This window comes from Oncorhynchus mykiss, chromosome 7 (assembly GCF_057628025.1).
Source record: "Oncorhynchus mykiss isolate SJ-2025 chromosome 7, ASM5762802v1, whole genome shotgun sequence".
Classification (NCBI taxonomy): Eukaryota; Metazoa; Chordata; class Actinopteri; order Salmoniformes; family Salmonidae; genus Oncorhynchus; species Oncorhynchus mykiss.
Window position 1 is genome coordinate 81,651,486 of NC_143028.1, and position 16,056 is coordinate 81,667,541.

At 45.2% G+C, this 16,056-nt stretch overlaps 1 protein-coding gene across 1 annotated transcript in view; it reads right to left on the minus strand.

Annotated features, from left to right (window-relative positions):
- Window positions 1-5,225: 5,225 nt before the first annotated feature.
- The window catches only part of poc1a (POC1 centriolar protein A), an 87,809-nt gene continuing 76,978 nt past the window's right edge, over window positions 5,226-16,056 (minus strand). The window contains exon 11 of the mRNA XM_036984282.2: window positions 5,226-5,718. Coding sequence (XP_036840177.2) covers window positions 5,593-5,718 — 126 coding nt within the window. The 3' untranslated portion in view covers window positions 5,226-5,592. The remainder of the gene's footprint in view (window positions 5,719-16,056) is intronic.

The window sequence follows — 16,056 nt, forward strand, 5'->3', positions numbered from 1 at the left end:
GGTGCGTGCTCAGTCCCCTCCTGTACTCCCTGTTCAAGCACAGCAAGACAGTCGTGAAGAGGGCACAACAAAGCCTATTCCCCCTCAGGAGACTGAAAAGATTTGGCATGGGTCCTCAGATCCTCAAAAAGTTCTACAGCTGCACCATTGAGATCATCCTGACCGGTTGCATCACTGCCTGGTATGGCAACTGCTCGACCCCCGACCACAAGGCACTACAGAGGGTAGTGCGAACGGCCCAGTACATCACTGGGGTCAAGCTTCCTGCCACCCAGGCCCTCTATACCAGGCGGTGTCAGAGGAAGGCCCTAAAAGGTCCAAGAGGCTTCTAAACAGTTTCTACCCCAAGCCATAAGACTCCTGAACATCTAGTCAAATGGCTACCCAGACTATTTGCATTGCACCCCCCCCCCCCCTCTTTACCCCACTGCTACTCTCTGTTGTCATCTATTCATAGTCACTTTAATAACTCTACCTACATGTACATACTACCTCAACTAACCGGTGCCCCCACACATTGACTCTGTACCGGTACACCTTGTATATAGCCTCCACATTGACTCTGTACTGGTACCTCCTGTATATAGCCTCCACATTGACTCTGTACCGGTACCACCTGTATATAGCCTCCACATTGACTCTGTACCGGTACCCCCTGTATATAGCCTCCACATTGACTCTGTACCAGTACCCCCTGTATATAGCCTCCACATTGACTCTGTACCGTAACACCCTGTATATAGCCTCCACATTGACTCTGTACCGGTACCCCCTGTATATAGTCTCCACATTGACTCTGTACTGGTACACCCTGTATATAGCCTCCACATTGACTCTGTACTGGTACACCCTGTATATAGCCTCCACATTGACTCTGTACCAGTACCCCTGTATATAGTCTCCACATTGACTCTGTACTGGTACCCCCTGTATATAGCCTCCACATTGACTCTGTACCGTAACACCCTGTATATAGTCTCTACATTGACTCTGTACCGGTACCCCCTGTATATAGCCTCCACATTGACTCTGTACTGGTACCCCCTGTATATAGCCTCCACATTGACTCTGTACCGTAACACCCTGTATATAGCCTCCACATTGACTCTGTACCGGTACCCCCTGTATATAGCCTCCACATTGACTCTGTAGCGGTACCCCCTGTATATAGCCTCCACATTGACTCTGTACCAGTACCCCCTGTATATAGTCTCCACATTGACTCTGTACCGGTACCCCCTGTATATAGTCTCCACATTGACTCTGTACCAGTACCCCCTGTATATCGCCTCCACATTGACTCTGTACCGGTACCCCCTGTATATAGCCTCCACATTGACTCTGTACTGGTACCCCCTGTATATAGCCTCCACATTGACTCTGTACTGGTACCCCCTGTATATAGCCTCCACATTGACTCTGTACCAGTACCCCCTGTATATAGCCACATTGACTCTCTCTCAATGTTCACCTGTTGTATGTGACAAATACAGTGGGGCAAAAAAGTATTTAGTCAGCCACCAATTGTGCAAGTTCTCCCACTTAATTAAAAAGACGAGAGAGGCCTGTAATTTTCATCATAGGTACACTTCAACTATGACAGACAAAATGAGAAAAAAAATCCAGAAAATCACATTGTAGGATTTTTTATGAATTTATTTGCAAATTATGGTGGAAAATAAGTATTTGGCCAATAACAAAAGTTTATCTCAATACTTTGTTATATACCCTTTGTTGGCAATGACAGAGGTCAAACATTTTCTGTAAGTCTTCACAAGGTTTTCACACACTGTTGCTGGTATTTTGTGTTTGGGATCATTGTCATGCTGAAAGACCCAGCCACGTTTCATCTTCAATGCCCTTGCTGATGGAAGGATGTTTTCACTCAAAATCTCACGATACATGGCCCCATTCATTCTTTCCTTTACACGGATCAGTCGTCCTGGTCCCTTTGCAGAAAAACAGCCCTAAAGCATGATGTTTCCACCCCCATGCTTCACAGTAGGTATGGTGTTCTTTGGATGCAACTCAGCATTCTTTGTCCTCCAAACACGACGAGTTGAGTTTTTACCAAAAAGTTATATTTTGGTTTCATCTGACATTCTCCCAATCTTCTTCTGGATCATCCAAATGCTCTCTAGCAAACTTCAGACGGGCCTGGACATATACTGGCTTAAGCAGGAGGACACGTCTGGCACTGCAGGATTTGAGTCCCTGGCGGCGTAGTGTGTTACTGATGGTAGGCTTTGTTACTTTGGTCCCAGCTCTCTCCAGGTCATTCACTAGGTCCCCCCGTGTGGTTCTGGGATTTTTGCTCACCGTTCTTGTGATCATTTTGACCCCACGGAGTGAGATCTTGAGTGGAGCCCCAGATCGAGGGAGATTATCAGTGGTCTTGTATGTCTTCCATTTCCTAATAATTGCTCCCACAGTTGATTTCTTCAAACCAAGCTGCTTACCTATTGCAGATTCAGTCTTCCCAGCCTGGTGCAGGTCTACAATTTTGTTCCTGGTGTCCTTTGACAGCTCTTTGGTCTTGGCCATAGTGGAGTTTGGAGTGTGACTGTTTGAGGTTGTGGACAGGTGTCTTTTATGCTAATAACAAGTTCAAACAGGTGCCATTAATACAGGTAACGAGTGGAGGACAGAGGAGCCTCTTAAAGAAGAAGTTACAGGTCTGTGAGAGCCAGAAATCTTGCTTGTTTGTAGGAGACCAAATACTTATTTTCCACCACAATTTGCAAATAAATTCCTTAAAAATCCTACAATGTGATTTTCCTGATTTTTTTTCTCTCATTTTGTCTGTCATAGTTAAAGTGTACCTATGATGAAAATTACAGGCCTCTCATCTTTTTAAGTGGGAGAACTTGCACAATTGGTGGCTGACTAAATACTTTTTTGCCCCACTGTACATTTGATTTGATTTGAGTTAACTTATAGGGATGCTAACTTTTTTTCACACCTGAAGATTGCATGTTTGGTTACCTTGGTTACCAAACAAATGAAAGAAGCACAAAACTTGTGTATTTTTTTCCCTCAGACTTCATCTAAACTACAATGAAAAACCTCACCGTCAACTGCGTTGATTTTCAGCTTTCAGCAACTTAACATGTGTAAATATTTGTATGAACATAAGATTCAACAACTAAGACATAAACTGAACAAGTTCCACAGACATGTAACTAACAGAAATTGAATAATGTGTCCCTGAACAAAGGGGGGGTCAAAATCAAAAGTAACAGTCAGTATCTGGTGTGGCCACCAGCTGCATTAAGTACTGCAGTGCATCTCCTCCTCATGGAATGCACCAGAACGAGCAGTATGGCTGGTGGCATTGTCATGTTGGAGGGTCATGTCAGGATGAGGCTGCAGGAAGGGTACCACATGAGGGAGGAGGATATCTTCCCTGTAACGCACAGTGTTGAGATTGCCTGCAATGACAACAAGCTCAGTACGATGAGGCTGTGACACACCGCCCCAGACCATAACGGACCCTCCACCTCCAAATCGATCCCGCTCCAGAGTACAGGCCTCGGTGTAACGCTCTTTCCTTCGACGATAAACGCAAATCCGACCATCACCCCTGGTGAGACAAAACCGCAACTCGTCAGTGAAGAGCACTTTTTGCCAGTCCTGTCTGGTCCAGCAACGGTGGGTTTGAGCCCATAGATGACGTTGTTGCCGGTGATGTCTGGTGAGAACCTGCCTTACAACAGGCTTACAAGCCCTCAGTCCAGCCTCTCTCAGCCTATTGCGGACAGTCTGAGCACTGATGGAGGGATTGTGTGTTCCTGGTTAAGGCAGTTGTTGTTGCCATCCTGTACCTGTCCCGCAGGTGTGATGTTCAGATGTACCGATCCTGTGCAGGTGTTGTTATACGTGGTCTGCCACTGCCAGGACTATCAGCTGTCTGTCCTGTCTCCCTGTAGCGCTGTCTTAGGCGTCTCACAGTACGGACATTGCAATTTATTGCCCTGGCCACATCTGCAGTCCTCATGTCTCCTTGCAGCATACCTAAGGCATGTTCACGCAGATGAGCAGGGACCCTGTTTTTCAGAGTCAGTAGAAAGGCCTCTTTAGTGTCCTAGGTTTTCATCACTGTGACCTTAATTGCTTACCGTCTGTAAGCTGTTAGTGCCTTAACGACCGTTCCACAGGTGCATGTTCATTAATTGTTTATGGTTCATTGAACAAGCATGGGAAACAGTGTTTTAAACCCTTTACAATGAAGATCTGTGAAGTTATTTGGATTTTTTTACTAATTATCTTTGGAAAGACAGGGTCCTGAAAAAGGGACGCTTTAACAAAGGGGTTGAATACTTATTGACTCAAGACATTTCAGCTTTTCATTACAATTCTCTCTCCTCTCTCACTCACCTCCAGCCCAGAGTAAGTGCCATCACCATGCCCAAAACCCTCGCACCCAGCCTGGCACCAATCCAGCCTGCGACAATCTCAAAGCCCCAGGCCAGGCCAGACCAGGACTAATACCAAGCCCAGATCCAACTTCAAAGCCTCATATCCCCCAGACCAGCCCAAACGTGTCCAGGCCCAAACCCCCAGCCTAGACCATCCCAATGCAGACCAGTACATCCCAAACCTGTCCAGGCCCACCCCCCCCCCACCCCCCAGCCTAGATGGTCCCAACGCAGCCCGGAACAAGCCCTATCCCCCAGTCGAGGCCCAATTCCTGCTCCAGCTCAGTCCAACCCCCAAGATGTTTATCTTTCATTTGCTGTATTGGACTTGTTAATGTGTGAAAGTTAAATATTTCTAAAGAATATTTTTTTCAGCTGAATGGGAGGGGGTGTTCCCTTTAGGGAATTCCTTGCCATAACAAGTTATAACTGGGAGTCTCGTGAGTGAAAACATTCGAAGCTCATCAAAGGTAAACGATTAATTTGATTGCTTTTCTGATTTTCGTGACCAAGTTACCTGCCGCTAGGTGTACATAATGTTTTGCTAGTATATCGATAAACTTACACAAACGCTTGGATTGTTTTCGCTGTAAAGCATCATTTCAATATCTGAGACGACAAGGGGGATTAACAAAAGGCTAGGCTGTGTTTCGCTATATTTCACTTGTGATTTCATGAATATTAATATTCATTAAGATGATTTGACCGTTGCGCTATGCTATTTAGCGTAGTTGATGACAATCCGGGATGGGTGGTTCCAATTAACAGCAGCCTTTTGTGTTTGAGAAGAGAATACTTATGTAAATGTGATATTTCAGTTGTTTTATTTTTTTAAATACATTTTAATGCAAAAATGTCTAAAGTCCTGTTTCTGCATTGTCATTACGGGGTATTGTGTGTAGATCGACGAGGGGAAAAAAATCAAGGGGTCTGAATACTTTCCGAATGCACTCTCTCTTCCTCCCCCTCTATGGAGGAGTCAGTGGTCTGGGTGCCACCTGGGCTTTTCCACTGCCTAGGGGAGTCGGTGCTAGCATTAGTCTCTGGTGTCAGTCCCTGGCCTGGAGGTCTTGTCTGGTGGTGTGGCGGTCGAGGAGATCTGGTGTTGTGGAGGTCTGGTGGTGTGGAGGTCTGGTGGTGTGGAGGTCTGGTGGTGTGGAGGTCTAGTTGGGTGTTAATCCCTTGGTTGGAGGTCTGGTTCCCTGCGGTGGAGTTGCAGGTTGATCTGATGCTGGTTGTCAATACACTCCTTCAGCTTGTCCTCTGTCAGAGTCAGCCTCTGTTCTAGGATGGCCACAGTCTGCAGAGAGGGAGGGAGGGAGGGGAAAATACAAGATAAAAGGAGAAGAGATGGGGAGGGAGGGAGGGAGGAAGGAGAGGAGGAGAGTTATAACAACACAGCGTCAGATAAATGTGTAAATGTGTCTCCTAATTCAGCTCTCAGACAGATGTCGGTCTATCCTCCTCGCTGACAATCTGCTGATTATGACAGAGAGAGGAATCTGAATCTATCCGTTCTCTATGGCTGCAGACGGAAGCATACAGACACAAGACCCTGTCTTAGCGGGCCCACAGCCCAGATTAAAAGAACCCCTGTATTTATTGTGCCAAGTTAACCCCCCCTTTCCCTTCCCTCCCCAGCTGTGCCAGGCTGAGCGGTCACAGTCAGGGGTTGACCATTGCCCAGTTCTCCCCACAGACAAACTGATCCCCTGGATGCTCCCAGCATCCTTCATACTGGACATGGCAGATTGGTGGTTTGGTTGTGTTTCAATGATGCTGAGATCATGCGTTGTTTTACGTCAGATACAAGCTACAAGACTCTGTACTGTACTGATAGTTGATGGTAACAGGTCTGGGCGTTAGAATGACACCATCTATCTGTTGAAAATGAAAGATACTAGACCCATATAAGTCTCCTATGTGGTTGAAGACCAAAGAACAACGTCCCCAGTTTCTACATGTACAGCAGGGGTGACAAACTTCATTCCTGGAGGGTAGTGTCTGTGGGTTTTCGCTCCTTCCCTGTACTTGATTGATCAATTAAAAGTAATTAATTAGTTAGGAACTCCCCTCACCTGGTTGTCTAGGTCTTAATTGATTAGTTAGGAACTCCCCTCACCTGGTTGTCTAGGTCTTAATGGATTAGTTAGGAACTCCCCTCACCTGGTTGTCGAGGTCTTAATGGATTAGTTAGGAACTCCCCTCACCTGGTTGTCGAAGTCTTAATGGATTAGTTAGGAACTCCCCTCACCTGGTTGTCGAGGTCTTAATTGATTAGTTAGGAACTCCCCTCACCTGGTTGTCGAGGTCTTAATTGATTAGTTAGGAACTCTCCTCACCTGGTTGTCGAGGTCTTAATTGATTAGTTAGGAACTCCCCTCACCTGGTTGTCGAGGTCTTAATTGATTAGTTAGGAACTCCCCTCACCTGGTTGTCGAAGTCTTAATGGATTAGTTAGGAACTCCCCTCACCTGGTTGTCGAGGTCTTAATGTATTAGTTAGGAACTCCCCTCACCTGGTTGTCGAGTTCTTATTAATGGATTAGTTAGGAACTCCCCTCACCTGGTTGTCGAGGTCTTAATGGATTAGTTAGGAACTCCCCTCACCTGGTTGTCGGTCTTAATTGATTAGTTAGGAACTCCCCTCACCTGGTTGTCGGTCTTAATTGATTAGTTAGGAACTCCCCTCACCTGGTTGTCTAGGTCTTAATGTATTAGTTAGGAACTCCCCTCACCTGGTTGTCGGTCTTAATTGATTAGTTAGGAACTCCCCTCACCTGGTTGACGAGGTCTTAATTGATTAGTTAGGAACTCCCCTCACCTGGTTGTCGAGTTCTTATTAATTGATTAGTTAGGAACTCTCCTCACCTGTTTGTCGGTCTTTGATTAGTTAGGAACTCTCCTCACCTGGTTGTCTAGGTCTTAATGTATTAGTTAGGAACTCCCCTCACCTGGTTGTCAAGGTCTTAATTGATTAGTTAGGAACTCCCCTCCCTCACCTGGTTGTCGAGGTCTTAATTGATTAGTTAGGAACTCTCCTCACCTGGTTGTCGAGGTCTTAATTGATTAGTTAGGAACTCCCCTCCCTCACCTGGTTGTCGAGGTCTTAATTGATTAGTTAGGAACTCTCCTCACCTGGTTGTCGAGGTCTTAATTGATTAGTTAGGAACTCCCCTCACCTGGTTGTCGAGGTCTTAATTGATTAGTTAGGAACTCTCCTCACCTGGTTGTCGAGGTCTTAATTGATTAGTTAGGAACTCCCCTCACCTGGTTGTCGAGGTCTTAATTGATTAGTTAGGAACTCTCCTCACCTGGTTGTCGAGGTCTTAATTGATTAGTTAGGAACTCTCCTCACCTGGTTGTCTAGGTCTTAATTGATTAGTTAGGAACTCCCCTCACCTGGTTGACTAGGTCTTAATTGATTAGTTAGGAACTCCCCTCCCTCACCTGGTTGTCTAGGTCTTAATTGGACACAAATTGAAAGGAAATAACAACAACAAGCAAACTCCCGACTGTCCAGGGACTGAATTTGACAACCTGATATACATCTTTCCTAACCTGCACATCCATATAGCCTACTGTATTTTCTGGACAAGTTTAGAATATTGAAATACTCTGCTTGGCTCAGTATTGGTTTGGTATTTCAAATGGACTGAAGAGGCATACGTCATACTTTGATACACATAGTTATCTAGATTACATAGATTATAACTCTGATAAAACATGTGTAGGCCTATATTTTTCCTATAGTTGATGTCAATAGCTGGTTGATTCAACCAGAGTATATTTAGTTCACTACTTTTGACCAGGTGTCTGATACAACAAGTCATTCATCCCCAACACACTCGTGTATTTTTAATTGAACCTTTATTTAACTAGGCAAGTCAGTTAAGAACTAATTATTATTTACAATGACAGGAGGATCATGGAAAGGCTGAGGCAGGGACACAGTGAGAAAGACAGGAGGATAATGGAGAGGCTGAGGCAGGGACACAGTGAAAAAGACAGGAGGATAATGGAAAGGCTGAGGCAGGGACACAGTGAGAAAGACAGGAGGATAATGGAGAGGCTGAGGCAGGGACACAGTGAGAAAGACAGGAGGATAATTGAGAGGCTGAGACAGATAATGGAGAGGCTGAGGCAGGGACACAGAGAGAAAGACAGGAGGATAATGGAGAGGCTGAGGCAGGGGCACAGTGAGAAAGACAGGAGGATAATGGAGAGGCTGAGGCAGGGACACAGTGAGAAAGACAGGAGGATAATGGAGAGGCTGAGGCAGGGACACAGTGAGAAAGACAGGAGGATAATGGAGAGGCTGAGGCAGGGACACAGTGAGAAAGACAAGAGGAGAGGCAGGGACAAAGAGAGAAAGACAAGAGGAGAGGCTGAGAGAGGCTGAGGCAGGGACACAGTGAGAAAGACAAGAGGATAATGGAGAGGCTGAGGCAGGGACACAGTGAGAAAGGCAAGAGGATAATGGAGAGGCTGAGGCAGGGACACAGTGAGAAAGACAGGGGGATAATGGAGAGGCTGACGCAGGGACAAAGAGAGAAAGACAGGAGGATAATGGAGAGGCTAGGGCAGGGACACAGTGAGAAAGACAGGAGGATAATGGAGAGGCTGAGGCAGGGACACAGTGAGAAAGACAAGAGGAGAGGCAGGGACAAAGAGAGAAAGACAAGAGGAGAGGCAGGGACACAGAGAGAAAGACAGGAGGATAATGGAGAGGCTGAGGCAGGGACACAGTGAGAAAGACAGGAGGATAATGGAGAGGCTGAGGCAGGGACACAGTGAGAAAGACAAGAGGAGAGGCAGGGACAAAGAGAGAAAGACAAGAGGAGAGGCTGAGAGAGGCTGAGGCAGGGACACAGTGAGAAAGACAAGAGGATAATGGAGAGGCTGAGGCAGGGACACAGTGAGAAAGGCAGGAGGATAATGGAGAGGCTGAGGCAGGGACACAGTGAGAAAGACAGGGGGATAATGGAGAGGCTAGGGCAGGGACACAGTGAGAAAGACAGGAGGATAATGGAGAGGGTGAGGCAGGGACACAGTGAGAAAGACAGGAGGATAATGGAGAGAAGGAGGCAGGGACACAGTGAGAAAGGCAAGAGGATAAAAAAAGAGGGAGAGATAGCTTACAGAGAGGAGAAGAAGGAAAGAAAAAGGAGAGGAGATTTACGGAGAGGAGATTTACGGAGAGGAGATTTACGGAGAGGAGATTTAAGGAGAGGAGATTTACGGAGAGGAGATTTACGGAGAGGAGATTTACGGAGAGGAGATTTAAGGAGAGGAGATTTACGGAGAGGAGATTTACGGAGATTTAAGGAGAGGGGATTTAAGGAGAGGGGATTTAAGGAGAGGGGATTTAAGGAGAGGAGATTTAAGGAGAGGAGATTTAAGGAGAGGAGATTTAAGGAGAGGAGATTTAAGGAGAGGAGATTTACGGAGAGGAGATTTACGGAGAGGAGATTTACGGAGAGGAGATTTACGGAGAGGAGATTTACGGAGAGGAGATTTAAGGAGAGGAGATTTACGGAGAGGAGATTTAAGGAGAGGAGATTTACGGAGAGCAGATTTACAGAGAGGAGATTTACGGAGAGGAGATTTAAGGAGAGGAGATTTAAGGAGAGGAGGAGGAGAAGAAGAGAGGTATTAGCTGGATAATGGAGAGGCTGAGGCAGGGACACAGTGAGAAAGGCAAGAGGATAAAAAAAGAGGGAGAAAAAGTTTTAAATATCCAATAAATGTCATTCCACTTCATGATTGTGTCCCACTTGTTGTTGATTCTTCACAAAAAAATACAGTTTTATATCTTTATGTTCGAAGCCTGAAATGTGGCAAAAGGTCGCAAAGTTCAAGGGGGCCGAATACTTTCGCAAGGCACTGTATATATATATATATATATACACACACAATATAATAATACAATACAGGACCAGTCAAACGTTTGGACACACCTACTTTCTTTATTTTATTTTATTTATATATATTTACTATTTTCTACATTGTATAATAACAGTGAAGACATCAAAACTATGAAATAACAAATATGGAATCATGTAGTAACCAAAAAAGTGTTAAATCAAAATATATTTGAGATTCTTCAAATATAAAATATAAAGTTCAAAGTCCTTGAAATGTTCCGGATTGACTGACCTTCATGTTTTAAAGTAGTGATGGACTGTCATTTCTCTTTGCTTATTTCAGCGGTTCTTGCCATAATAAGGACTTGGTCTTCTACCAAATAGGGCTATCTTCTGCATACCACCCCTACTTTGTCACAACACAACTGATTGGCTCAAAGAAATTCCACATTAACTTTTAACAAGACCCACCTGTTAATTGAAATGCATTCTAGGTGACTACCTCAAGAAGCTGGTTGAGAGAATGCCAAGAGTGTGTAAAGCTGTCATCAAGGCAAAGGGTGGCTACATTGAAGAATGTCAAATACATTGCTCAAAAAAATAAAGGGAACACTAAAATAACATCCTAGATCTGAATGAATGAAATATTCTTATTAAATACTTTTTTCTTTACATAGTTGAATGTGCTGACAACAAAATCACACAAAAATGATCAATGGAAATTAAATGTATCAACCCATGGAGGTCTGGATTTGGAGTCACACTCAACATTAAAGTGGAAAACCACACTACAGGCTGATCCAACTTTGATGTAATGTCCTTAAAACAAGTCAAAATGAGGCTCAGTAGTGTGTGTGGCCTCCACGTGCCTGTATGACCTCCCTACAACGCCTGGGCATGCTCCTGATGAGGTGGCGGATGGTCTCCTGAGGGATCTCCGCCCAGACCTGGACTAAAGCATCCGCCAACTCCTGGACAGTCTGTGGTGCAACGTGGCATTGGTGGATGGGAGCGAGAGATGATGTCCCAGATGTGCTCAATTGGATTCAGGTCTGGAGAACGGCGGGCCAGTCCATAGTATCAATGCCTTCCTCTTGCAGGAACTTCTGACACACTCCAGCCACGAGGTCTAGCATTGTCTTGCATTAGGAGGAACCCAGGGCCAACCGCACCAGCATATGGTCTCACAAGGGGTCTGAGGATCTCATCTCGGTACCTAATGGCAGTCAGGCTACCTCTGGCGAACACATGGGGGGCTGTGCGGCCCCCCAAAGAAATGCCACCCCACACCATGACTGACCCACCGCCAAACCGGTCATGCTGGAGGATGTTGCAGGCAGCAGAACGTTCTCCACGGTGTCTCCAGACTCTGTCACGTGTGCTCAGTGTGAACCTTCTTTCATCTGTGAAGAGCACAGGACGCCAGTGGCAAATTTGCCAATCTTGGTGTTCTCTGGCAAATGCCAAACGTCCTGCACGGTGTTGGGCTGTAAGCACAACCCCCACCTGTGGACGTCGGGTCCTCATACCACCCACATGGAGTCTGTTTCTGACCGTTTGAGCAGACACATGCACATTTGTGGCCTGCTGGAGGTCATTTTGCAGGGCTCTGGCAGTGCTCCTCCTGCTCCTCCTTGCACAAAGGCGGAGGTAGCGGTCATGCTGCTGGGCTGTTGCCCTCCTACGGCCTCCTCCACGTCTCCTGATGTACTGGCCTGTCTCCTGGTAGCGCCTCCATGCTCTGGACACTACGCTGACAGACACAGCAAACCTTCTTGCCACAGCTCGCATTGATGTGTCATCCTGGATGAGCTGCACTACCTGAGCCACTTGTGTGGGTTGTAGACTCCGTCTCATGCTACCACTAGAGTGAAAGCACCGCCAGCATTCAAAAGTGACCAAAACATCAGCCAGGAAGCATAGGAACTGAGAAGTGGTCTGTGGTCACCACCTGCAGAACCACTCCTTTATTGTGGGGTGTCTTGCTAATTGCCTATAATTTCCACCTGTTGTCTATTCCATTTGCACAAAGCATGTGAAATGTATTGTCAATCAGTGTTGCTTCCTAAGTGGACAGTTTGATTTCACAGAAGTGTGATTGACTTGGAGTTACATTGTGTTGTTTAAGAGTTCCCGTTATTTTTTTGAGCAGTGTATAACATTTACTTTGATTTGTTTAACACTTTTTTGGTTACTACATGATTCCATATGTGTTATTTCATAGTGTTGATGTCTTCACTATTATTCTACAATGTAGAAAATAAGGAAAAATAAAGAAAAACCTTGGAATGAACATTTAACTGGTACTGTACAGACATTCGATTTAATTTATTCTGCCTGTTCTTTGGAATTATCTAAATGGACAATTCCACATTGAACACTGAATGGCGATGAATTACAGCCGCAGCATCTGTCTGGTGAGCAGTCCTAGGCTTGATGATTCCGAAGAAAAATTTGCTCAGTCTTTATCAAACTTTAATGCTTTTGCATAGGTTCAGTGTGGAGCCTGTCTCTGTTAAGGGGGGGTTATACCCTAGCACTAGCGCTAACCAATTCTAAATGGCACTAGCCGTTTGAAAATTGGCTTAAGCGAAAAAAAAATAGACTGGAAGAAATGATTCTAAAACTACAGCTTGCTGTTGGAACATATTTTACTTCAATCAACAAGTCTATTTGGAATTTGTGATACATTTTTTTTTTTTTTAAATGTCAACATTAGGCAAGGAATGTAAGCTTATGTATCCCATCAGTTCAATTATTATTTGTTGTGTCCTGCAAAAGGAACACTGGAGTGACAGCAAATTACCGTCTTCAAGACTAGATTTCATCCATTTGGACAACCACAAAGCACATTATTATTATTATTATTATTATTATTTATTTTGTTGTTGTTACGAAACAGGGGCAGGGACAGAGTTAGGAACAGGGACAGAGACGGAGTGAGCAGTAAACAGTTTTTAATTTCCTGATCCTCCCCCAGGGCACTGAGAGAGATGGGTCTCCATAACATCTGCTAATATTTCATGCTAGAGAGGAGAGGAGGATATTGTATTTCTGTCCTCTGAGTGTGCTTTTCCAATCAATATCCCACCCGCTCTTATCTAACCCATCTCAGCGCTGGAGAACTCTCCTCTCAGCCCAACCGGGCTACGTACCAAATTGCAGCCTTTTCTCTACAAAGAGGCCCATGGGGCTTTGGTCAAAAGTAGTGCACTATATAGGGAATAGGGTGCCATTCTGGTCAAAAGTAGTGCACTATTTAGGGAATAGGGTGCCATTCTGGTCAAAAGTAGTGCACTATATAGGGAATAGGGTGCCAGTAGAGACGCAATACGTATTTTTCTATAACGTAACTACTGGGTCATAACAAAAGAAAGATGTGGTAATTGTATACAGGCGAGGGCCTATACTTTACACATTTAGTGGATATGCTATCTTTTAAAGGTCCCAAAATAGAATGGTCGTTTGGTTTTCCTCTCCCCAACACAATATACTGTATGTGCCCACAGCAGGAGGTATGTATGCTAGGTATGAGTGTTGGACATGGAGCCGGGCATCATTTGACGCCAGATAACTGTTTTATATTATATAGATGCATACACACCACATGTGGACACCTGCTCATCAAAACATCTCATTCCAAGACCAGGGACATTAATATGGAGTTGGTCCCGCCCTTTAATGCTTTAACAGCCTCCACTCTTCTGGGAAGGCTTTCCACTAGATGTTGGAACATTGCTGCTATAACAGCCTCCACTCTTCTGGGAAGGCTTTCCACTAGATGATGGAACATTGCTGCTATAACAGCCTCCACTCTTCTGGGAAGGCTTTCCACTAGATGTTGGAACATTGCTGCTATAACAGCCTCCACTCTCCTGGGAAGGCTTTCCACTAGATGTTGGAACATTGCTGCTATAACAGCCTCCACTCTTCTGGGAAGGCTTTCCACTAGATGTTGGAACATTGCTGCTATAACAGCCTCCACTCCTCTGGGAAGGCTTTCCACTAGATGTTGGAACATTGCTGCTATAACAGCCTCCACTCCTCTGGGAAGGCTTTCCACTAGATGTTGGAACATTGCTGCTATAACAGCCTCCACTCTTCTGGGAAGGCTTTCCACTAGATGTTGGAACATTGCTGCTATAACAGCCTCCACTCTCCTGGGAAGGCTTTCCACTAGATGTTGGAACATTGCTGCTATAACAGCCTCTACTCTTCTGGGAAGGCTTTCCACTAGATGATGGAACATTGCTGCTATAACAGCCTCCACTCTTCTGGGAAGGCTTTCCACTAGATGTTGGAACATTGCTGCTATAACAGCCTCCACTCTTTTGGGAAGGCTTTCCACTAGATGTTGGAACATTGCTGCTATAACAGCCTCCACTCTTCTGGGAAGGCTTTCCACTAGATGATGGAACATTGCTGCTATAACAGGCTACACTCTTCTGGGAAGGCTTTCCACTAGATGATGGAACATTGCTGCTATAACAGGCTACACTCTTCTGGGAAGGCTTTCCACTAGATGATGGAACATTGCTGCGGGGACTTGCTTCCATTTAGTCACAAGAGCATGTTTACGGACATATTCAATCAATCCTTATCCCAATCTGCTGTTCCCACATGCTTCAAGAGGGCCACCATTGTTCCTGTTCCCAAGAAAACGAAGGTAACTGAACTAAATGATTATCGCCCTGTAGCACTCACTTCTGTCATCATGAAGTGCTTTGAGTGAAGTGCTAGTCAAGGATCATATCACCTCCACCCTACCTGACAACCTAGACCCCACTCCAATTTGCTTTCCGCCCCAATAGGTCCACAGACTACGCAATCGCAATCACACTGCACACTGCCCTACCCCATCTGGACAAGAGGAATACCTATGTGATAATGCTGTTCATCGATTACAGCTCAGCATTTAACACCATAGTACCCTCCAAACTCGTCATCAAGCTCGAGACCCTGGGCCTCGACCCCGCCCTGTGCAACTGGGTCCTTTTGATCCTAAGAGCTGGCCAAGTCATTCTAGTCACACTTTATCATATCTATTGTCGCCAATTCTAAATCCATATTTGAAAGTTCTGCATGTTATGTTATGCTCCACAGTGGAGATCTGAATGTTATGCTCCACAGTGGAGATCTGAATGTTATGCTCCACAGTGGAGATCTGAATGTTATGCTCCACAGTGGAGATCTGAATGTTATGCTCCACAGTGGAGATCTGAATGTTATGCTCCACAGTGGAGATCTGAATGTTATGCTCCACAGTGGAGATCTGAATGTTATGCTCCACAGTGGAGATCTGAATGTTATGCTCCACAGTGGAGATCTGAATGTTATGCTCCACAGTGGAGATCTGAATGTTATGCTCCACAGTGGAGATCTGATTGTTACGCTCCACAGTGGAGATCTGAATGTTATGCTCCACAGTGGAGATCTGAATGTTATGCTCCACAGTGGAGATCTGAATGTTATGCTCCACAGTGGAGATCTGAATGTTATGCTCCACAGTGGAGATCTGAATGTTATGCTCCACAGTGGAGATCTGAATGTTATGCTCCACAGTGGAGATCTGATTGTTACGCTCCACAGTGGAGATCTGAATGTTATGCTCCACAGTGGAGATCTGAATGTTATGCTCCACAGTGGAGATCTGAATGTTACGCTCCACAGTGGAGATCTGAATGTTACGCTCCACAGTGGAGATCTGAATGTTACGCTCCACAGTGGAGATCTGAATGTTATGCTCCACAGTGGAGATCTGAATGTTATGCT